This window comes from Furipterus horrens, unplaced genomic scaffold (assembly GCF_987537825.1).
Source record: "Furipterus horrens unplaced genomic scaffold, mFurHor1.1.pri manual_scaffold_7, whole genome shotgun sequence".
NCBI classification, from domain to species: Eukaryota; Metazoa; Chordata; class Mammalia; order Chiroptera; family Furipteridae; genus Furipterus; species Furipterus horrens.
The window spans coordinates 6297536-6320784 of NW_028327177.1; the positions used below are offsets into that span (position 1 = coordinate 6297536).

Here is a 23249-nt window from a genome sequence, read left to right on the forward strand (position 1 = left end):
GAGTGGGTTGGGGGGAGGGAGCCTGAGGGGCGTGACGAGAAGGACTATGGGACGGGAGCATGAAGACATCCGGGTGCAGGGCGCTCCCGGAGGGGAGCCGGTGCCATGGCCTCCCGTCCCAGGAGTGACGGGAAGCCGGGCTGCGGTGGGAAGAGAGGTGGGAGGTTTGGAAAGTGAGGCCTGGAGACCCCGTCAGACCCGGAATCAGAGGTGAGTTGCCTTGTGTTCCCAGCTGGTGCCGGGCATTGGAGACTTGCCTTACGTGCTACTCCAAGGGCCTTGGGAGGCTGCCGTTGAAATTCCTTGCCTGGCCTTCAGTCACTGCATCTCCTCGGCGCCCAGACGCTGGGCTTCCGGGGTGGTAGCCGCTGGCCACCGGGGGCTCCTTAAGACCGAAACGGGGCTGGTCTGAACTGAGACGCCCTGTGAGTATAAAATCAACCAGTTTCTGGAGACTTTGTCTGAAAAATAAGGGATACCAGCTGGGATGGTTGTCATTCTTCTGTTGATCACATGTTGCAATGGTAATATTTTGGAACTATTAGGTTAAATGACACTCAGATGAATGTTACTTTTCTCAATGCGGTGACTGAAAATGTACAGCTCTGTCCCAGCTGTCTACCTGGGATCATTCCCTTAACTCGCTGTCTCAGGCCCTCAGCCTGACACTCACAGGTGCTTAAGAGAAGGGGACAGAGGGGTGGCACCTGTGCAGCACATCCCTGGGCACAGGTGCGGGGCTGAGTGGCAGGGGGCCAGGCTTCCCGCCCAGCCTTCTCCAGCCCTTGGACCTCTGAGCCAGAGGACAAGGAGCAAGGCCACCGTGCCAGGCATGGAGCGTGGTGTCTGGCTGGTCCGCGTGCTTCCACCTGCCACACCCAGAGGGACAGGTGAGTCAGCAGCTGAGTCAGTGAGGACAGAGCTGCGCAGAGGAGGTCTGTCCTGTTGCGATTCTGGCAGTGGGTTGCGTGAGTGGATCTCGTGGCCGGAAGGAAGGAGGGAGTGTTTGTGGGTGCAGGGTCTTTTTCTAACACCAGCTCTGACCCCAGGCAGCTGGCCAGCTCTCGGACACCAACTGAATGGCAATCCATTCCGTCCTGATGCTAACGACCCAGAGGGGCTCAGTTCTGCTGGACTGCTCCTGCTCCAGATGCCAGGCACACGTCTCAGGGATACTTCTGATGGACAGGCTATAAATCAGGAGGTCTCCACAACCCCCTCACGGTCAATAATTTGTCAGAATGACTCACCGAACTCAGGAAAGCACTGTCCTTGCTATAACCAGTTCATTACAAAAAATACAGCTCCAGAATGGCTAAATAGCAGACATATGTAGGGCGAGGTCCTGGGTGGGGGTTGTGCACAGAGCTTCTGTGACCTCTCGGGGTCGCTGCCCTCCAGTCCGTTGATGTGGTCATCCATCCAGAAGCTCCCCATCACGGTAGTTCAGGGGCTCTATGGAGGTTTCATTACACAGGCTTGATTGATTGAGTAAATCATTGGCCATTGGCGATGGAACTTCAACGCCTCTTCTGCCCCTGGGGGTCTCTCTGGTCACCGTCAGGAAGCTGGTCAGCCCCTACCTGGGAGTCATCTCATTAGCATACAGGAGACCCTCTTGCCTTCTGCAGGTTCCAAGGATGTTAGGAGCCCTGTGCCAGGAACCAGGGACAAAGACCAAATATATTTTTTATTATTCCACAGTGGGGCATAATATTAATGAGATCAGATGAGGAACATGTGGGAAGACCTGTAACTGGCAAATTGCCTGGATCACGGCGTGTTATATGTCGGCATGTGTATTGGAAGAGGGGAGCGAGAGAGGTGGTAAATCTCGCTGTATAGAACTGCTGGTGCTGTCCATCCTGCAACAGACATGCAAAGCACCTACTGTGTGCTCGCGTTGTGCCCATGTCAGGGCTAACATTTCAGCCAGAGTGAAGCTTCTCAGCATCAAATCTGTTCATGACCAGTGCCGGCTTAGAAGCTCAATTTGTTTTTAAGACAAAGACCAACTCCTTGGCATGACATCCAAGGCCTTCCCTGGCAGCCCCTGCCCTTCTCTCTGCCCTTGGCTCTGATCCTTCCCAGTGTGTGCCCTTCACTCTCATTGCACGGAGCCGTTTGCAGGGCCCTGCATCTGATGCACCTGTCAGATCTCCACCCGCTTGTACTTGCTGGTCCCTCTGCCTAGAACACCCTTTGCCAGCCAATCGACTAGCTCATTCCTCCATGAGGCAGCTCAGCGTCACCTCCTCCAGGCAGTCCTTCCAGATTCTACCATTGCCCTGTCGCTTCTCCATGTCCCCTGTATTTATTTCTCCTAGCACTTCAGTCACTCAACAGATTCATATCAGGCACTTACTATGTTGAAGAGACTGCACAGTTAACTCTAAGAATCCCTCCACTATCTATCAGCATTGATGAAGCGCCAAAGGCTGAGCTAACCAACTACACGTATTATCTCACTTAATTCTCATGCCGCCCTATGAAGTAGGCACCAGTATTAACCCCACTTTTCAGAGATGGAAACTGAGGATTAAAGAGGCTAACAGAAACAGTAAGTGATGGACCAGGATGCACAACCCAAGCAGTCAGACCCAGAGCTCTTGTACTTCACTGGGAAACAACATTGTCCTTTATTGCATTATCTTGCAACTCTCTGTTTACTCTGCCTCCCGGATCAGTCCGGGTCCCATCAGGACGCAGATGGCATGTTCAAAATAGGATAACTCGAGCAGAGTTTAACAAGGACTAATTCAAGATGCGTGGGCCAGGGGTCGGGAAACCACAGGGGATGGTGGGACACCCCAGGCCTCTCTGAAGGTCTGAACTGGGAAGCAGGAGCCAGAGATGGGGACAGCACCTCCTCTCTGCGTGTTTGTATTCTTCCAGCCGCCATCCAGACGTGCCACTAGCCAAACCCCACCAGAAGCTGGAAGACCACGGTGCCCTGCCGCGTGTTGGGAGCAAATCAGACCTCTGGGGTCCGGAGCAGACAGGGAAGGGAGCCAGTGGTCGTGGCAGGCTATCTGCACACTCTCTGAGTATCTCTAGGCTCCTGGAGGGCCCAGCTTGGCCTTGCTCTATGGCCCACTGCTGGACGTGCTCAGGGTGTGTGTCAGTGAATAAACAACGAGTGACTGCCACTCGGTCAAAAGGCTCCTTCCACGGTGCCTGCTTGCCGATCGTGTGTGTGCTTAGGATTCGGAGTGTGTATGTGTGTGTCCGTGTTATTTCTAGGCGTGGATGTGTGTGTGTACTCATGTTATCGCTAAGGTTTGCCGTGGGAAGAGGGTGGCAAAGTCCTTCCAACCCTGAGTTGTCTGCTGCTTTTCAGTGGCGCTCAGAAACGTTTTCCACCTCTTGCCCCATTTGAACTTGGATGTGAAAGGAGAAAACAAGATTTTTTTTTTTTTAATAAGCAAGCAAATGCCGCACCCATTTCACACTGGCTGCCCGCGGCCACGATTACTGAGATAACTACGCTTGCCTCAGCCTCTGCCTGAAATCCCGAGATAAGGGAAGGGTGGCTCGTGGGAGGGGCTGGCACCCAGGGCAGAGCTCCCAGCCCAGCCTCGTGGCCAGGACCCCACGCCTGTGGTCGGCAGGCCCTCTCTGTGCCTCCAAACTGAGGTCCCTGAGGAAGGGAGCCCAGCCAGAGAGAAATGCCCTGAATTACTGTTGTATGTCTGGGAGCCCACCTTTGCTAGGTTAAGGGGCTCCAAGGGAAAACTGATTCCAACTGATTGTCATTCTTTTTTTCAATCTGTGTATCATGTGTGAATGCGTTTGTGTCTCTGAAGAGGCAGGGTAGGGGTTGGGTTATCTCCCTCCCGAAGGACATCATCAGATCAGTTAGAAAGTTGTGGCTTCCTAACTGATGACTGTTTCTCAGGTGTGTCTGCAGGAGCGCCACTGTAGACAGCTGATGCTGACAAACATATTGGCTTCGAGGCCACACAGACATGATTGTTAGTATAGGGGCCAAGTTTTCAATGTCTCCGTGCCTCAATTCCCCCATCTGTAAAGGGGGGATCATCTTACATCACAGGACTGTGGAAGAATGAAAGGAGGTAAAGAGCTCTGAGCAGGGGTGGATGGGCAGTGATGGGAGTTCCCTTTCTTTTCCTTTTCCTTTTTACGGGGAGAACCCCGCTTGCCTGTTCTTTCTATCACGCCTTTCCAAATTCCCTCCACTGAAACCAGAGGGAGGAGACATCATGTCTTTCTTTGTTTGCTTGTGTTACTTTCCGTCTTTCTCTTCTGCTGCCCACTCCCACCGCAGCCACAGCCAGAACCCACTGGGGCCTCTCCCCCCAGCCAGTGCCCCAGAGCCACCCTGCCCGTGGTCCGCCCTGGAGCAGCCAACGGGATGGCGGCAGGTGCGGGCACATTGCGACCCGAAGGCTGTAGAAGCCAAGGGCTTAGAGCCCTGAGACTGAACGCCAGTCAGTAATGATAAACCACCCCTGATGTTGGCCTGGGTCCTCTCCACGCCTGTTGACCCCAAGTGACCCCCAGGGAAGGCCCGTTGCTGAGACCAGCAAAATGGAGCAGTTAGCAGTAAAGATGAAAGTGGGGGCTGGGTGCAAGGCAGCCAGCTGATCATGAGGTTCAGTGCGGCTAAGATCCCCAAGGTGACGGTGCTCAGAGACAGATCCTTGAAGTGTGGCCTTGGGTGATTCTTTAAAGTGGATGCCTCTTCCATTATGCCTTGAAGGTCATCCCAGTTGCCTTGTGGATGAGGCTCAGTGAACAGTTACATCTCTAAGAAGCCAAGATGCGTTCATCTCCTGCCGTTTTCTGGGGGTGGGAGTGTGCTGTGGGCACTGCCCATGGAAGCCGGGCACCGTGGCCCAGGCTAGGATCTAAACTTGGGTCAACTTGACTCGAACATTCACGCTGCTTCCCCATTAGGAACCAGGTGATGATGAAGCCAGTTTGCTGAGTGGGGCAAAATGAGCAATCGGCTTGTTAAAAATTAATTATGCCTAAATAGTAGAGCCAACATAGACCAGAAGCTTGACCCTCACTGAATGCCTTTTTGCACTCTGAAGGGGAGATAGCAGTCGTTGGGAACATGATTCTAAAACTTTGCTGTCTCGGGGTTAGTAATCGGAGAATCTGGGGTTTAACCATGAGAACAGAAACTACTACCCAGATCAAATCCATCTCTGGTCCCATGTGAATCAGCCTCTCTTCTGTCTGGTGGCCTTTAACTGTGGCGTGCTGGAAAGAGAACTGAACTTGGCATCAGAAGAACTGGATGCCAGTGTAGACGTAAACGCTTCATAGCTTACCCGGTGGTGGGCAGGCTTCTTAAGCTTCATAGGTACCTTCTCTTCACAGGAGGTGTCGAAGATGCCGGCCACATCCTAAGAGGTAAGCATGCCCATTGCCTTCCTACTATAATCCGTTTAGCTTCTCCCTGATTCAGACTGGTTGAGATTAGTCTGCCTTTGTTACGAATAGATATACGTTGGACTCAACCTTGGCAAAGATCAGGGAGAGAGTTGCCATGGGGCTCTGGACTGTGGGACTATTTTCTGGCTAGAAGAGGTGGCCCCTTTTTAGAATCATTGAACGTAAAAGACAGCTTGGGCCAAATCTTCTGTGTGTGTGTGTGTGTGTGTGTGACAGAGAAAGCATGTGTGTATACATGTTTTTATACTCCACTATATTCCTCGGAGAATAGAGCAAATTGCATTATAAAATATAAAACCAGGGGCAAGATATATGCATAAAATTCCAAACCACAAGTAGGCTGCAATGTAAATACTAGGGGTGGAGGAGTAGCTGCGTGTACCTCAGGATCTTACAGAGCTGTTACTTTGAACCTACAGATTTCTTCCTGAGCTTTTTATACATGGATTATTATATACACAGTACTTTTGTGAACGTTATTTTATGTGTCTTTTGGTGAACATATGCATGCATTTCTGTTGGGTACGTACCCAGGAGTGAAATTATTGGTTCATATTATTCTTTCATTCAAATTGACATCATCAAAGTAAATAATAATTATAATAATAGGTTCGTGGAAGGTGAAGAAGAGTGCACACAGCAAAGTTTCAGTTCTTTGCACTGAATGAACAGTATGGGAGACAGACATTGTATTCCCATGTACATCGGCTTATTTCATATTCCCAGTGAAGTTTTCACCATTAGCTCCACTGGAGGCCTGAGGGACCTTGAGTGTTTTGCCCAACGTCATGCAGCTTGAAAATGAGAGTGTCACAGTTTGATTCCAGGTCCTTGGACTCCTGATCTGCGCTCAGTTTGGCCACTGATTGTTTCCTTGAGATAGTGGTATTTTCTGTAAAGCCTGTGAGCACCAGATATTTCTGATCTTAGGTGATTTTTGCTGGTCCGATTGAAAACCCTTCTAAAAGCCCCGCCCCTGGCAAGGTGCCTAGAATACAGCACCACGGGCCCAGCGGCCCCTAGATGAGAAAGGTCCTTCAGTTTGAGGACCCCTTCTGACTGAGGCCGCCATCAGCTGAGCAGGACGGTTTGCCCTCATTAGCAGCCACATGGATTTAAAGTTTCACTTTGGGGGTGTGTGTGTTATCCAACTCCTACAGTTTTTGTCAGTATCTTTTCCCTTCTCGGTGTAGCCCCTTACTATCCCCAGCATAACTGCTCCTTTCCATCTGCCGAAGGCCTAAAAACCAGCTCACTAAAATTGTCAGCGTTGAGTGTCAAGGAAGAGAAAATGGGGGCCCAGTGAGAGCTGAGGGGGTGCTCCTGTAATTACAATGCATGCGTTTTGGCGCATGGGCTTTGTAGAAATGAATTTGGCCTGGGGATCCGTGTGGTTCTTTACTTCCTTGTTCCTGTGCTCGGGAAGAGGTGAATAGCATGCGTTAGTGTGTGCGTGTCCACATGCACAGACGTGCACTATTAGAAAAGGGAAAAGTAGAGTAAAAACTCCGCTCTGATTCTCAAGAAAGGGCTGTCATAAGCTTTCATCTGAATTCTCTTTCTTCTCACTCACTTGCATACATATACGAAATGCTGCCTGTCACGCAAAATAACAGTGGAATTTTTTACCCTTAGGAAAAGTATTTGGGGTACCCGCTCTCCCCATCCACAGTGTGTACATAATCAGATAGATTAAGCTACATAATAAAACACTGTGGAAAAAAAAAATCTTTTCTTCCTGCAAATGTTCCATCCTGGCTTCTGTCATTGTGGCTTGAATTCTTAACCCTAAATAGAAAGAAGGATAATGAAAGAAAACCCATTCTTGAGCCCACAATACTATACCACCCTGCTGTTGGGTTATAGATAATATGTGGACTAATAAATATCACATCTAGCTTATGTAAACATACAAACAACAAAACCGATTCTCTCTCGGTTGCGGAAAGGCCGCCACTGTTTGTCCTAAGGGCAGGGAGAGTAATTCTGGAATTTTAAATAATTGCCTTGGAGAGATGGGGCCGAATGTTGATTATAAAGCACAGAGTTCTTTCAGCTTCATCATCCTGCTGACTGTTGGCATCTTCCCTGTCTCTTCTCTCTTAACCAAATTGTGCAGAAGCTGTGTAAATAAATTTGCTTCTTCAGAAATCCACTCTGGGAGCCTGTTGGCTCCTCTGTGGCTGTATTTCTGAATCCATTCCTGAGATGACATTTAAGTGCTTCTCTAATATGTATTATCTGTGCTTGGTAAATTGAGACCAGACTTTTCAGTGATTCCATAACTTCACAAAATAGGCCTCGGTGACTGTTCTCAGCGTAATTCAACAGACTATCTAAGCCTCTGAATATAGAAACTAAAACGGAGGACAAGTTGGGGAAATGGACTCTGGTAGAATCCTTCTGATCTCACCACTTCTGAGATTGGCTTGTTTTTGGTTCAGTCTTAGTCGGTTCAGCACGTTCACAGGCCCAATACAAGTTATGATCAGATTTCAACTGCTTATCAACAAAAATCCAAATGACATTAGCAGTTAGGGCTTTTTTCTTCTCCTCCTCAGACTGAAGAAGTCTGGAATGGTCCACAGGCAGACAGTGCCTCCTTGGTTATTGGGGCCCCAAGCGGTTTCTGTCTCTGGTTCTGTCGTCCTTGTCATATTGCCTAATGATCCGAAATGGCTGCTGGAGCATCAGCCATCACATCCGCATCCCTGGCCGCAGGATGGAAGAAGAGGGAAAGGATAGCAGGCGTCTTCTTCTTGCCAGATCAGCTCTTTTTAAGGCACTTTCCCCAAAGTCCTGAAACATAACCCTCAGGTTGCCCCAATTGAAACAGAACCCACCGGCTATTTGGTTATGAGGGGCTTGATTGCCTGTCTCCAAAAAGCATCACTTTTACTATCAGAGTTTGGGGAAAAGAAAAGGAATTGCTGATTTAAAGGTTATACAGATTAGATTAAAGGCAGATTTCTGCCGTTAAGTTTTACTTTTTTTAAAACACCTACAAACACATAGTTGTCTTCTTCTGCCAAACTAGGCTAGTTTTAGAATAGAAAAGCCAGAGGTACCGTTTTCCTGCTTCCCAGACACAGCTCAGCTTTACTGGCAGCTTTCAGTTATTGGTGCCTGACTGGGGAGGTTTTGCCTGTGTCACGTGTTTTCCAGCTTTTAGTTCAGAACCACATGGCTTTTCCCTTCTACCTTCTTGCAGACCGTGTGGAGTTTCCAGCCTTCTTGCAAGCCGCGTGGCCTTCTTTTTGTTAATGGCTGCCCCCTTATCTTTAAATGCCTGACCGTGGCCTGTGACGCAGGCTCTGTAAGCTTTTCGTCACCATTCTACGGTCAAAGCCCCTCCCATCCCCGTGGGGACCCTGCTCTGTAACTGTCCTACAGAGCAATTCAGCCCCCAGCTGCAGTGGAGGCTGGAGGATGCGTCTTTTAGCCACACCCATTGCTGGCCTACATCGCAGGAGGCTCTTCCTGAAGAAGAGAGACTGGATAGAGGGGATGTACCTAGCAGTCCCTGCCACATCCAGCAAGGTACTAGTTATACAGAGACTGCAGGGTAGTAGAAAGGGCTTGAACTCTGAAATCAGATGGCCTTGAATTTGAAACCTGCGTAGCTCCTCCAGGTACCAGTCCCAGGACCACTTCTCTGCACCTCAATTTCCTGTCCATCATCGGGAGGAGAGGAATCACTCCTTTGTAGGGCTGTTGTGAGGTTGAAACAAAACACGAATATAAATTTCCTTGTATACAGTAGGTACTCAGTGGTAGCCATTAATAGTTATTATTAATGGACGTCTTGTGCCTTAAACTGGTCCCACCGTAGTGAGTATTTTTTAAATTGAGGTATAATTTACATAACATAAAATTTACCCTTCTAAGGTGTACAGGTCAGTGGTTTTTAGTGTATTCACAAAGCTGTTTCACCATCACCAGGGTCTAATTCCAAGACATTGTCATCACCCCCCAAAACAAACACCCTATTCATTGGAAGTCACTCCCCCTCCTCCCTTCCCCCAGATCCTGTCTCTATGGATTGGCCTCTTCTGGACATTTGGTATAAATGGAATCACACAATTTGCGACCTTTGTGTCTGTCATGCAGCATAATATGTTTTCAGGTTTCATCCGTGTTGTAGCATGTATCGATCGGTGCTTTATTCATTTCTTTGTGGCTGAAAAATATGCCGTTGTATGGAAGGACCACGTATCCGTTCATCCGTTGATAGAATTTGGGTTGTTCCCACTAGACGGCTGTTAGGGACTATGCTTATGAACATTCTTGCACAAGGTTTCGTGTGGATGTGCGTCTTCATTTCTCTTTGGTACCTGACTAGGGGTGGAGCCGCTGGGTCACATGGTAACAGTATGTGTCACCTTTTGAGGAGCTGCCAGATTGCTTTCGAAAGCTGCTGGACCATTTTACATTCCCACCAGCAACGTATGCGCGTCCCAGTTTCTCCACGTCCCCTCCAACACCTGTTACTTTCCATGTTTTCTTATTATAGCCGTCCTCCTGGGTGTGTTTTTGGTTTGCATTTCCCTAGTGACGACTGATACTGAGCATCTTTTCATGTTCTTATCCATGTTCATATCTTCTTTGGAAAATGTCTAGTCAGGTCCTTTACCCATTTAAAAAATTAATTATTTGTCTTTTTATTGTTGAGTCACAAGAGTTTATATGTTTTAGATACTAGACTCTTATCAGATACAAGATTTGCAAATATTTCCCCCTATTCTGTATGTGTTTTCTAACTTCCTGTTTACGACAGTCCTCTGAGGTGAATCTCATGGTTCCCGTTTTACCTTAGCTTATCCAGTGCAGCATATCTACTCATCGTACAGGTGGTGCTGGAACCTGGAAAAAGATTAGCCAGGGCTCTTCTAGTTTTATTGGTAGGAACCCTCTTAGACCAGCTTTTTTGCTAATATATTAAGTTGGCCGGAAAGTCTGTTTGGTTTTTTTCCATACAATGGCTCTAGTAGTCCTTCGTGGTCTTTAACTTCACTCAAAACTATTTTGTTAGATTGTGTTGTGACAGCTGTCCTATCAGCGTGCACTCAAAAAAACTCATCAAAATTGGTGAACTTTTGTGCAGCCATTTTAATGTTGAAGATGGAAGAAGGCGACATTTTTGGTGTATTACACTTTACTATTTCAAGAAAGGTAAACGCCCAACTGAAATGCAAAAAAATGATTTGTGCAGCATACGGAGAAGGTGCTGTGACTAATCAAACGTGTCAAACGTGGTTTGCAAAGTTTCTTGGCACTATTGACATTTTGGCCAAATAATTCTTTGCTATGGGGCCGTCTTATGCATTGGAAGATGTTTAGCAGCATCCTGGCCTCTACCCATTAGAAGCCAATAGTGGGACAGAGCTGACATACTCAGAATATCCAAATCAATAAAGATTGGTGAAAATGGAAAATGTGTCTTTTATTTTATGGAAAAAAACGAAATGGACTTTTGGCCAACACAACAGAAGTGTAGTTGCTCACACACCCGGGAAGACCAGGGGCCAATGGATATAGGTGTGGGATAGGTTCTGCAGGTCCGGCGATTCAGCGAAGTCACCAGGATTCTCCTGTCCTGTCTCCATTGCTTGCCATCTTTGGGTTGGCATCACTCTTAGGCAGGCTCTCTCACATGCGGCAGCTGTGGTTACCAGTAGCTGAAGACTTAGTCCTTTGAGCTGGACCTTCTAGAGAAGAGGGACATCGCTCTTGACCCTAGTAGCATCCATCTCAGACTGCCAGAGAGCTCCCCAGTTGGCCTCATTTGAGTTTAATGCCCTCTCAAGGCTGCCTTCAGGAATCTCGGAAGCTCTGATTAGACAGCCTGGCTCCAGCCCTCTGCTTGGGAATGTGGAGACATATATTGACAGTCTCTAGAAAATCACGTTGAGTCCAGGAGGGTGTAGTTCCTAAAAGAAGGTCAGACAGAAAATCGAGTCTATGCCTACCACGCTGGTCTGAATTGCTAAGTTCAAGATGCTGAAATTAGTTGGAGGTAAGTGAAAGTTAATTCACAAGACCAAATATTAGGAGAAAAGTCAGTTTGTTCACAAAAGAAAAATGAAGGATATTGAAAATAATTATCTCTAGATCCAGTCGACACTGAGTTCTCTGCTGTCCACTTAAACATAGTAATTTTATAAATTGGTTTGTATTGTACTTCTAAATCTCTTCAGGCCACAGCAAAAAAGACTCATTTTTTTCAACAACATAAGACAGGATTTGAAACCAGGAACAGGAGCTTAATGTGTTTGTTAAAAGATTTGCTACAATTATAGTTTTTTTTTTTTTTTTTATTTGAACCCCTAATGTGATTTAGAATGTTCACACCGGAGAAAGATGTTAACCAAATAGCACAAGCTATGAAAACTCGGTAGCGGGTGGGCAATTTTCCTTTTGCAAATGGAGCAGGGCCCTACATTTGACATAATGACAGAAAAATTCCGTTATAATACAGCTCATTGTCGATTCACACACATTTGCAGGTGAATGCATGGTTTTGGAAGGCAACAAGTGGACACTGTTGATAGATTCACATAATATAGGGGACCCCTCTCAGAGGTCCAGAACCGATGATTCTTCTTGGCCTAAAAGTAGCTCTTGAGGCAGAGTTGGGGGCCCCGCAGTGTTTGGAGTGGGTTGTGACACTGATGTCCAAAAAGAATTCATTGACGTCTAGGCTGTTCGTTCCCCAGAACCTCAGTGAGCTTCCATCCCAGGCCTGGTTTTAACTACAAGGACAATGGAGCTGAAGCAGGTGAGCTCGCTAGCATTCTGCACTCTAGCTCAGTGCAGAAGTCCCAGACAGCTGTCAGTAATCAAGTTTTTCTTCCTGACTAGTGTTTTAGGTGATTAGCCGTCCTTAAAAGTGCTCATACGAATAGGTCTGACCAGGCCTTGGGCAAATCAGAGAGCTCTCCATACATGAGATGACCTTCTTTTGGACTTTACCAGCATAGGTACACATTTGTTTTGCTTGAATCCTTCGAGTACTTCATCAGGTGTGCTGAAAACTTGTGTCTCTGCCAACATGTAAGGACAGGGGCTGTGTCCTGCGTATCTTTTTGCCTTATGAAGAGCCTGGCATAGGGTCTGTTTAGGATACAAATAATGATATTAGGAACTAATATTTATTGATCATTAACTATATACCAGACACTGTGCTAGGCATCTTGCATGGGTTATCTCATTTATACATTACAACAACCCTATAAGAGAGAGCTCTTCTCCTTATCCTCCTTTTAAAGACACGGAAACTGACATTCCGTAACTTGCCTAAAGTTAACAGTCCCTATTAAATGTCCAGGCTGGGATCTGAAGCTGGGTAATCTGAATCCCGGCGTCATACTCTTAATCACTGGAAAGGTTATAGTGCTGCTTAGTAACTGTGGGATGGAATTGAACGGGTGGGTTCCAACCTAACCCGCTGGGGAACATCCTCAGGGACCAGAAGACTGTGCCTTCATATCTGAAAACGCCCACGGGGCGAAGAACTTGCCAATCAGGAGAGGAAAGTGGACTTGGCCACAGGAGAAATCTCACTTATCTCTGCATGTGCTATAGAGCTGCTGGGGGTGGAGGCGGGGTGGGTTGTTGACCAAAACATCACTTGCCACTTATAAGGTCACACAACATCTCTATCCTTGTTTCTCCTGACTTCTTATCTTTTATAAAGGGGCTCTCAAGGAAGGGCAAGGATGGAGGTCTTAGACGGTCCATCACTGACCCTGATTGCCCCAAGCCCTCCAGCTCCATTGGCTTTGGGGAGCAGGAGAGGAGAGAACGAGACAAGAGAAGGGAAAGGGAGGCAGGAGTGCCACTTGGTCTCAGGGGACTCAGAGCATTCTTGCTCAAAATCAGCGTCATCAGTTCGGTGAGCTTATGCCGAATTTTATATGCGTACAGTTTTTAGGTAGCAGGCAAATGTCCGTAGGCATTCCTTGAGATCATGATGCAAAGACCAACATGCTCTGTGCTTAAATGGGAGTTTCAGATGTCTTTCTGAAGACTAGGGCCTTGGTCCCTTCCTTGCAATGTAACTGGGAAAGGAGAAAGAGTGGGAAACTCCTCAGCCCCAGTTCCCCATGAATCTGCCAGGGAATGCTGTGCAAGCCATTCAACCACTTGAGAAGTAGTTTCCTCATCTGAAAAATGAAAGGACTGGAAGCCACGTTCTTCTTGAAAATCTTTCTGGCCCTGGTCGTTTATGATGATGTTAGATGATTGGAAGAGACTCTTGAGAACCAGGATTCCTCTTTCTAGTTTTCCTCTCCCGAGTCCTTTCATAGTTCTCTCCCTGTAAATGTTCATTCGTTCATCCGTTCGTTTGTTCATTCTTTCTTCCATCTATTCAATAATTATCTCTTAAACACCTGGGACTCTGGGCCAGTAACTATGGATGGATAAGCCCCTGGTTTCAAGGAGCTCACAGTCTAATTGGAGAAATATAAATATTTGGAAAATGGTATCATGGAAAAGGGCCATACAACAGGCATGTTCTCAGTCTTGAAAGCACAGAAGTGGGCGTGGCTAAGTGTGATAACTAAACTGAAAACAAAACAAATTCATCAAAAAAAAAAAAAAAAGAAAGAAAGAAAGAAAGAAAAGCCTGGATGCTCTATGAGTTTTCCTCTTTTTTCAGATTAATGGTTCTTTTTTGGAAACCAACTAAGATTTAAAACCCCTCACTCCCATAGATTGCAAGCTTTTAGGACTCCTGTGCTACACCGTACTTTTCTTCAATGCAGGTGGTTTCCCTTATGTTAGAAATGATGTAGCTCATAAAAGGACGTTGGTTCAAATCAAGTCACAGTCATTGAGGGCTTACAGGGGACCTCTACCAGGCAGTGCACTCTGTGGGGAAGGGAGAGCCTGCAGGATTGGGATGCAGGCTGGTTGTGAAGAGCAGGTCTCCTCTTAGTAGCTGTTGACCTTGGGGACATTGTGCATGTCTTTGAATTCTCTCAGTGGAAAGTATGGTGCCCCCACCCCAAGGCTACCCAGGAGATTTCAGGAGATGGTGCTTGTCAGCACCAAGCCCGGACTCCAGGAAGTTCCTGTTCCTCCCTCAGTAGGTGATGCAGAGAAGGATATGATTTATTCCCCAGTGCCCTCGGAGAGGGCCACTGTGGGAATTTTGAAGTGCAGGACACTTAGCAGGAAGATCCGAGTTCTGAGCAGAGTGTGGCCACTAACAGAGCTATTTGTCACTCGGGAGGTTCTCAGTCTGTCCATGTGTACACAAGTCTGAAGTCCCTCTGAGCGGTGCCAGCATCCTGCACTTGCTTATACACAGTGAGAGGCTGTCTTGCAAACACCCATGTGAAGATTAATCTCAACTGGAGGGCTGGGGTAGGGAGACCGCGCTCCAGACTAGACAAGCTTGCATTGGAGTTGGGCTGATAATAAGCTCCCCAGGAGGAAAAAGCAATACATAGGCTCTAACAGAAAATTATCCTGAAGCTGTAGACCCGCTGTCTTGTCCGAGCACGTAGTGCATAGTGCGGTGGCTGATCACATGGGCTGGGAAATATGACCAGTCCATCTTTCTCTGCCATCTGCCAAGGTAACCTCTAAGCGTCAGGTGTACCTCATGTATGAAATGGGAATAATTGCTTTACATGGTTGCTGCCAGTGTTAAGTGAGGTTGTGCCTGCCATGACTCAGAATAGTGCGGGCATATAGTAACACAGAGCAACGAGTAGTTGATATTATTCTTTTATAGGACAGAACACAAATGCATGCCTGAGTTCGTTCAGTTGATATTTGCACTGCAGGTTGTCTCCTGGGTTTCCCAGCTGTCTGTGTGACTTTTCCTCCTCTCTCCATCGGAAGGAGCAGTCAGGGAGCAGGGAGGTAAAACTGAGTGGTTTTTGTCCTTCCAAACAAACCATGTTCTCTTTACCTTCTGAGAACACTCTAGTGCTTTTGCCTGGAGTATTTAAATTGAGTACATTTGGGACTAGAGTAGACTTTTCATTATTATACTTATTACATGGAACTGCATGAGTGCACTTGGGGAGCACTCATACAAGGCACATGAAAACAGCGGTCTTGAGCTCAGGTAGCATATGGCAGTAAAGTGGCAGTACATCATGTGGAATCAAGTTCATTTTCGCCTCCTCCTGTCCCCCCCCCACCCCCCACTGCAGCGCTTTTCATTCTTCTGTGACTTCATTAAGATGATAGAAAACGAATTCATGTGTTCTCAGGTGAAATAAGGAAATGAGAATCCTTTCTTTGGTTGCCTGGGATGGGAAAAATACCTAAGCAAGAAGCACAATCCAAGGTATAGCTAAGAGACTGATTTTGCAGGCGGCTGGCAAAGCCCTGAATTTAGTCCTCCAGGCTCAGGGATGCTGACTTAAGGGCAGATCTCCCTGCGTCTCTGTTCCCATTGCTGTCATAGTCCCAAATCAGAACTGTTATGTGATTGACTTCCGACACATCCCGCGCGGTGCCTGGCCAGAGGTCAGAGCTTAGAAAGACGGATCCTAGACCTCAGTAGCCTCATGTTTCTCTCTGGTAAATTTGGGGTGATTATCCTTACCTCATGAAGTTGGTCTGAAGTTTAAAGGGGGATCTGTGTGCCCGAAGTCTATACTTAGCACGAGTATCTGTTCATAGCAGATCTCAGTAAAATGTTTTGTAAGGAGTATCCGAGTTTATAGCTCCAGATAAGGTTTTTCCATATCCCATAATATCTGGAAGGTATTGCCTACCCTGCCAAGCACTTTATGTGCCTAGGCTCATTGAATTCTCACGGATAGTTCCTATTCATTGCCTCCATTTTGCAGATGTGAAAACCGAGGCTCAGAGGCCTAATTTACTTTAACAAGGTCTAATAGCCTAGAGAAGTTAATTGCTTTAGCAAGCTCTCATAGCCCCAACATGGCAGAGATATGACCCTAAGTCTTTGTTATACGGAAGTCATCCTGTAACTCATGCTCCTGCAAAATAAATGCCCTGTTCTGTCTTCCAGAAGTTGCCTCGCTCAGAATAGGCTTCTTTACAGGAACTGTGTTCTGTGAAAATGAGACTTATATCACGGCCTCAGCTCACTCCTGGTCTCCATTAGTGTTTATCCTCCTGCTCTAGATATTGCTTCTTTACTTCCCAAATCCATAACCATTCCTAATGGATCTGTCTCATGAAGGATACTTACAAAAATAAGCGAGGTCTCTGCAGGCAATTCCCACATCCGAGATCCCAAACTCTGGGAATTGCTGTGCAGCCTGCTCCTCCCCCTCTTCGCTCCCCCTCCAGGTGACTGATTTAGAGATGTATCCCAGTCCTGGAACGCGAAGAGATGTATTTATAGTCGTTCTTCACATAAAAGAAGAGCTCAGAGGGAAGTAACTCTGGTTGATTATTCACTATATGTCAACTGTGTTATCTACAGCTTCTCATATTAGCTCACGTAACAACCTGTAGCATAGTTTGATAATTACCCTAATTTTCCAGATGAGAAGACAAGGCTTAGAGTGACAGAGTATAAACTCAAACCCAGGGCCTTGTAGCACAGAACATCTTATCTGCCTACACTACTCACTGCCTTGTCACAGGAAGGCACGGGGACCCTTGGATGAGTGCTGCAATGCTGTCCCAGCCTCCTGGGAGGGTGGTGAGCACTGTTGATCAGAGCAACGAGACCTCTTGGTTGCTTGCACCCAGAGAGCTCCCTGTACTCCGCCCCCCACTCTCCAACTCTGGTACGTTCATTGTCAGCGCTCCTTCGGCTGTTAGGCAGAGCGTCAGGGTGATGGTGGCAACAGGAAACAGAACTTAGCCAATCCCTGAGAACAGTGGGTCAGCAGTGCCACCAGGGTCCCTGAGGATAAGCCACCATTGTTCTCATGGCCTCTTTTTAAGGAGATGAAAAACATTCTGGAGGGACCCCTGTTAGCAGCGCTCAGAGTAAGAAACTGGCCTGAGGAGTCCAAGGTGCTGAATAGTCTTTGATGGGGATTATGATGATAAGATGACCCCACTTTATCCAAAGCGGGGCACACACGGGTATACGTGTGTAAGCATGCATGTGCACGTGTGTTTCCTGGCTTTGGAAAGGGTGCTGTATATTTCTCAGCAGCTCCACACACCAAAAAAGCCCAGTGTTTAAGTTCTGCCCAAATCAGAGTCTTTTCGCTTTCAGATATCCAGGAATGGTTTCCAGGGTACTTGAGAAAATGAGAGGTGCAGATGGTCTGCACTGGGGCATGGTTTCAAATTTAAAGAGGATTCTGGCCCATGACCCCCAGAAATGGTGTGAACCTTTGAAATTCTAATTGCAGACCAGTGTGAGGAGGTATATCCTTACTGGGACACAGTCTCACATTGTTCACACGTTCCTTTCCTTGCGGGAGGAGAAGGGGAGGAGGAGCAGATATATAACATAATCTTCAAGTGAAAGTGAAACACCAACTGACAGCAGCAAGTTTGGGCTCTCTGGCGAATTCATTCAAGAAAGAAATCCCTGGCCCTGGCTGCTGTGGGGTGAGCGCCGGCCTGCGAAGCAAATGGTCGCCAGTTAGATTCCCAGTCAGGGCACAGGCCCGGGTTATGGGCCAGGCCCCCATTTGGGGGAGTATGAGAGGCAACCATACATTGATATTTCTCTCCCTCTCTTGCCCTCTCTCTAAAAATCAATCAGTCAATCACTCAATCAATCCCTGGCTGTTTACTGTCTCAGTCAGCTTAGCTTGTTGTAATAATCTTTCTTCCTTGTATCTCTAGAGCTGAGGGTATAGGCAGATTCAGCTCCAGCTGGAAGAGATCTGTGCAGTCTTTTGGACACTTACGCCCTTTTAGTTTACAAGTGATGGCACCAAGGGCCAAGGGGACAGCATCGGTTGTTAAGGGAGAAAGCTCTGGAATCCAGGGCTCCTGGAATGGAGGCAGTCATTCACTGACTCGAGGCTTTTAATAACTGCTCATATTTATTGAGGCATAGTATAGCTTTTACTATAAGCCATACACATAGGATGGAAGGAGCTACCAGCTCAGCAGAGGTGGCAGGCGTTCGATGACAAGTTGGAATAGAAGGAAGAACAGAATAAATGCGAAGTCCAAGTCTAAATTGATTTGCAGCCTAGAGGAAGACCCTTTGGAGTGGCTGAAGTCTACGTGGTGGCTGTTACGCACTCAGCTGCTCCATGGTGTAGCATGGGGTTACTGAGGCTCAGAGAACTTACCTAGCCCAAACTAACAGAGGCCACATTTCCTCCCAGCCACAGAACCTTCCTCCTGCAGGATGACCTGGGTAGACAAAACCCTTCCAACTCTCGGAATGGCTTTCCTGTGCACAAAGCCCTTTCTCATCCATTATCATTCAACAGCGTCATGGGGTGGGTGCCCCTGTCTTCCCTCTTCCTGTGTGTGAGGCAAGGGAAAGCCGAGATCCCGTAGCCATCGGGATACCAATGGGACTCAGCCTATACTCTTTGCTGCCCAAGATGTCACCTTATCATAGAGGCCTTTTCTGAACATTCCTTCCGCCTCCATCACTTTCTTACTTTATATATGATCCCGTATACCTGACGTATGTGCAGGCTAGCAGTTGCCCTACTGGAGCAGCGGCATTGTCACTACTCAGTCTCCAGGGCCGTTAATACGGATTTGTTGGCAGGAAGAGAGCTGATGCATTTCATCTGACAACCACTTGGCTATTTAACTGCCCCAGGCTTGATGCAAAGACAAGGTCCCTTACCTTGATGCGCTGTTGCAGTTGGGGTTCAAGACCAGAGGACCCACTTAACCTCTCAAGATAATCCACAGGGCCAGCGTTCCGCCCTCAGGGGGCGCATTTGGGTGCTGAGTTTAGAGGTGGCTACGGAAGGCTCCTCCTACTGGCTCCAATTACAGGAGCCAATCTTGTGTTGCTTCCCAGGTGCCCAGGTTTTGTTTTTCTGTTGAAACCGATTTCATCCGCAGTTCATGGTGAGAAATTAAATGGATTCTTTGGACTCAATGTAGATTGAGCTGGTGGGAAAAATAGACATCTGCCGGAGCCGAGGAATGAGCAATCTGTTGGTACTTTTTCCGCGGAAATTTGGCAGCTGCTTAGCATTACATCACTTGCACCTCGGACAATGCGTTTTATACCCCCTGACCCTGGTGTTTCCTTCGGGTTATTAAAAAAAAAAAAAAATCGGCAATGAAAGATTAGCAAAGTGTCAAAAAAGCAAAACCCTTTCGTTTGTTTTCAGTTAGCATTTTAGCGACTTAAGCAAACTGCACACAAACTAGCCTTCCAGGGGCGCTGAGCGCCCCGCAAAGGGAATGAAGGCGGGAGCCGGGCGAGCAGGCAGCTGCAAGACTGGGCACCAGGCTGGCTCCTCGCGGCGGCCCCTGGCTGCCCGGCGTCCCTCGCAGCAGGAGGAGACTCTCCGCGCTCGCTTCCTGCACCCACAACCAGACTAAAAAAGAACGTGTACAACTTTTTATTATTATTTTTTGGGGGGGTGGAGTGCCTCTTCTCGCCAAACGCTGGCGTAACGAGCTCGCTGTAGTCAGCACTCCGGGGGCGGCCCCCGCCCAGCGCCCACGTGGGAGCGCGGCCGGGGAGGCGGGGCGCGGGCGGGGGCGGGGCCGCGGGCGGCGGGGGCGGGGCGGGGGCCGCGGCGGGGGGCGGTGGCGCGTGCGCAGAGCACTTCCTTGTTTGGCCCCGTGACTGTAGCGGCAGCGTTGCAGCCCGCCGCCAGCCCGCCTGCCCGCGGGAGTGTGTGCTCAGCGCAGGCAGTCGGTGTCCTCGCCGCCGCCTGTCAGAGCGCCCGAGAAGGCAGCTGCCCGGCCCGATCGCTCCGCCTCGCGCCGCCCAGGCCGCTCCCCCGCCGCCGAGGAGCCGCTGCCGGCATGAGCACAGGGAGGCGGGTCCCCGAGAGCCCCCTGCCTCGCGCGCGGCTCGGAGTTTGAAGGGCTGCCGCCTCTTGCTTCGCTCGCCCGCCCGCCCTTTCTCCCGCCGCCGCCGCCGGAGACGGGAGCCGCGCCAGGCCGGGCGGGTGGCGGGCTGCGCGGGGCGTTCATGAGCCGCCCGGCGGCCCGCGGCCCCGGGATCCTGCGCCGTGACTCACCCCTGGCCTGTGTCTCGCCCCCCCGGCAGGATGCCGGACCAGATCTCCGTCTCCGAGTTCATTGCCGAGACCACCGAAGACTACAACTCGCCTACCACGTCCAGCTTCACGACGCGGCTGCACAATTGCAGGAACACCGTCACCCTGCTGGAGGAGGTAGGTCGCCGCGCGCGCCCCTCCGGGGACCCTTTGCTGCAGTCGGATGCCTTTGATTCCTGAGCCCGGGATGTTTGGGGCTGGGGAGCCACACCCCCTCCGGGACCCCCGGCTTCCGGCTGGATGCGGGACCTCGGCTGTGCAGCCCCCGCCCCTATGTGCCCGGGCGCCGATCCCCCGAGGCTGGCGGTGGGCAGAGGGCTGAGCGAGCTCCGGACACCCCCAGGAAGAAGAGGGAAGTCCTCTTCCTATCCGTCGCCCTTGCTGGGTGCCCCGCCGTCTGCTCGATGCTGTTCCACACCGTTGTGACCCTGTCACAACGCGCGAAGTAGATGGTGTCAGGCCACCGAGGGCAGAGGGGGGCTCGGCAGCGAGGCCAAGGTCACCGGCAAGGCGCGGCGAGATGGTCAGTGATTGCAGTTCTCCGCGGCTCGGCCCGGCCGGCTCAGCCGCCTAGGCAAGGGCCGGGGCAACATCCTAAAGAACGGGAGGGAACTCTGGCTGGGACGGGGCGGCCTCCACGCCAGGATCCCTACCCAGTAGTCCTGCTGCCTAACGCCCTGTGTGCCCCGAGTGATCGGTGCAGACAGACCCAGCCCGGCTGCCCGCACCCGAAGCTTTGGCTGCGGTGAAGGCTGCTGCGCCAGCAGGACCTGCCCGCAGAGCGCTCGGAGCTGTGAACGGAGACCGGAGGCCCTGGCTGGCTGGCTGGCAGGCAGACTGGGAGCCTGGAGGCGCGCGGGGGGTGGCGGGGGGCGGAAGGCTGCAGGAAGCACAGCTCCTCCTATCTAGACCCACCAGGGAACCCTTGTGAGTGTCTGGGGACAGGGCCAAGGGCACAGCGACTTCCTTTCCCATTTTAAGTGCCTTAGTGATAGGGTGCGGTGCGTAGCTAAGGAGGAGCCCACACGCCCAAGAGCTGCAGAAGCCTCGGAACCCCGATGTAAGTAGGACATTAGCCCTGGAACTTGGCACCATCTGTAAGTGCCATAACGCACCACTCCCCTCCCAAGAAGCCAAACCTATTTTAGCTGAAAAAGACAGCATTGGGGGAAGTTAAGAAAGCAGATCGTTTTTTCCTGGGTGGATTATCCTGGGTTTATTTGAGGTTGGGGAGTTCCTTCTGATAGAAGCTGGCCATGACCCGCCCTCTTGAATATTGAGAAGCTTGGGCCAACGGCTCTTGATCATGGGGTTTTGATACTTGCTCTTCGGAGCAGATAACACATAGGTCTGGTATTCTGAAGCGCAGGAGTCCTAAATTTTAAGAGGAACGATTTTTGTTAGTACTGGGGCCTATCTTGCCTGCCAGGTGCTGCAGATTTGTCTGAACGTTTTATGGCAGTTGAGGATGCTTTCTAGAGTTCTTTCTTAAGTACCTGTTGGGCTGTGGAACTGAATTTTGAAATTCAGTTGGAGAACTATCACCTAACTAGGTTTGTTTGAAAGCCAGAGGTAAATGGATCTGTGTGTGTGTGTGTGTGTGTGTGTGTGAGAGAGAGAGAGAGAGAGAGAGAGAGAGAGAGAGAGAGAGAGAATCATCAGTTCTGCACTCACCTGCCAGGCATTCCACCCCATGGCGGGTCTGCCCTTCACTTAATTGTGATGAATTGGAACATGCTGATACAGGAGCATTTTGCATCCTTTTTCTGTACTAATTGTATATGTCTCTAACGGATGTGATATTAGTTAGACTGTGAGGTTATTTTCCTCCTAGATAACTTTCTCAGTGCCCGCTAATAGAGCTGTCAGTTATTTTAACTCCCTTTCTGCACATTCAGATAGCGTTTCTGTGTTCTATTTGGGTGGGGTGTGATAAGGGTAAGTAGTTGGTGATGCTATTTGTTAGGGGTATGTGCCTATATTCTGCAGCAATGCCACAAGAGGATAGAGTTAATGTTGAATTACGTGTTGTTGCTCTTGGTCTTAATTTGATGTAACTAAATTTAAAAGGGAATTCAAGAGATGCATTTGTGTGTGTGTGTGTGTGTGTGTGTGTGTGTTTATGTGTGAGAGAGAGAGACACTGATTTAGAAGGGTAGGTAGGAAAATAGATCCAATCACAATATAAATGTGATCACCTATGAACTTGAGAAGGAAATTGGAACCAGGCTAGAAGTTTAAAAGTGTCATGTTAAAGTACATTGATAATATTCATGTTCTCAAAAATACAGCAGTAAGTGTTTTACTCAGAATGGCAAAGTAATTTTGTAACTCTCTTTCTGAGCTTGAGTACAATACTGGTCAAGAAGTCATTGTCCCCAATCTGTATCTTCTAACTCTTGAATCATATCCCATGAGGGTTGGACTCATGAGTGATTGTCATTTGCATAAATGTGAAATATACCCTGTAGCTTCTTATTGATAGATAACCACCACTGTTGAAATTTTATTTTCCCCCAAGTTTACATATATAGTGGGGGTGCATTATTATAAATATCTTAAGTGGATCAGAATTCAGCTCTTAAAAAATATGGGGCTTAAGATTATTACCCTGAAAATATAAGGAGAAGTTTTGGGGCAAACCACAAAATCGTGTTGGCGTGTGCTTCACAAGTGAGATACTTGGAAATTTTC

At 48.7% G+C, this 23249-nt stretch overlaps 1 protein-coding gene across 1 annotated transcript in view; it reads left to right on the top strand.

Moving 5' to 3' along the window:
• ASAP1 (ArfGAP with SH3 domain, ankyrin repeat and PH domain 1) overlaps window positions 1–23249 on the top strand; it is a 267652-nt gene that overhangs the window by 34452 nt on the left and 209951 nt on the right. Inside the window, exon 3 of the mRNA XM_090283355.1 lies at window positions 20546–20672. Within this exon, the coding sequence (XP_090139481.1) occupies window positions 20546–20672 (127 nt within the window). The remainder of the gene's footprint in view (window positions 1–20545; window positions 20673–23249) is intronic.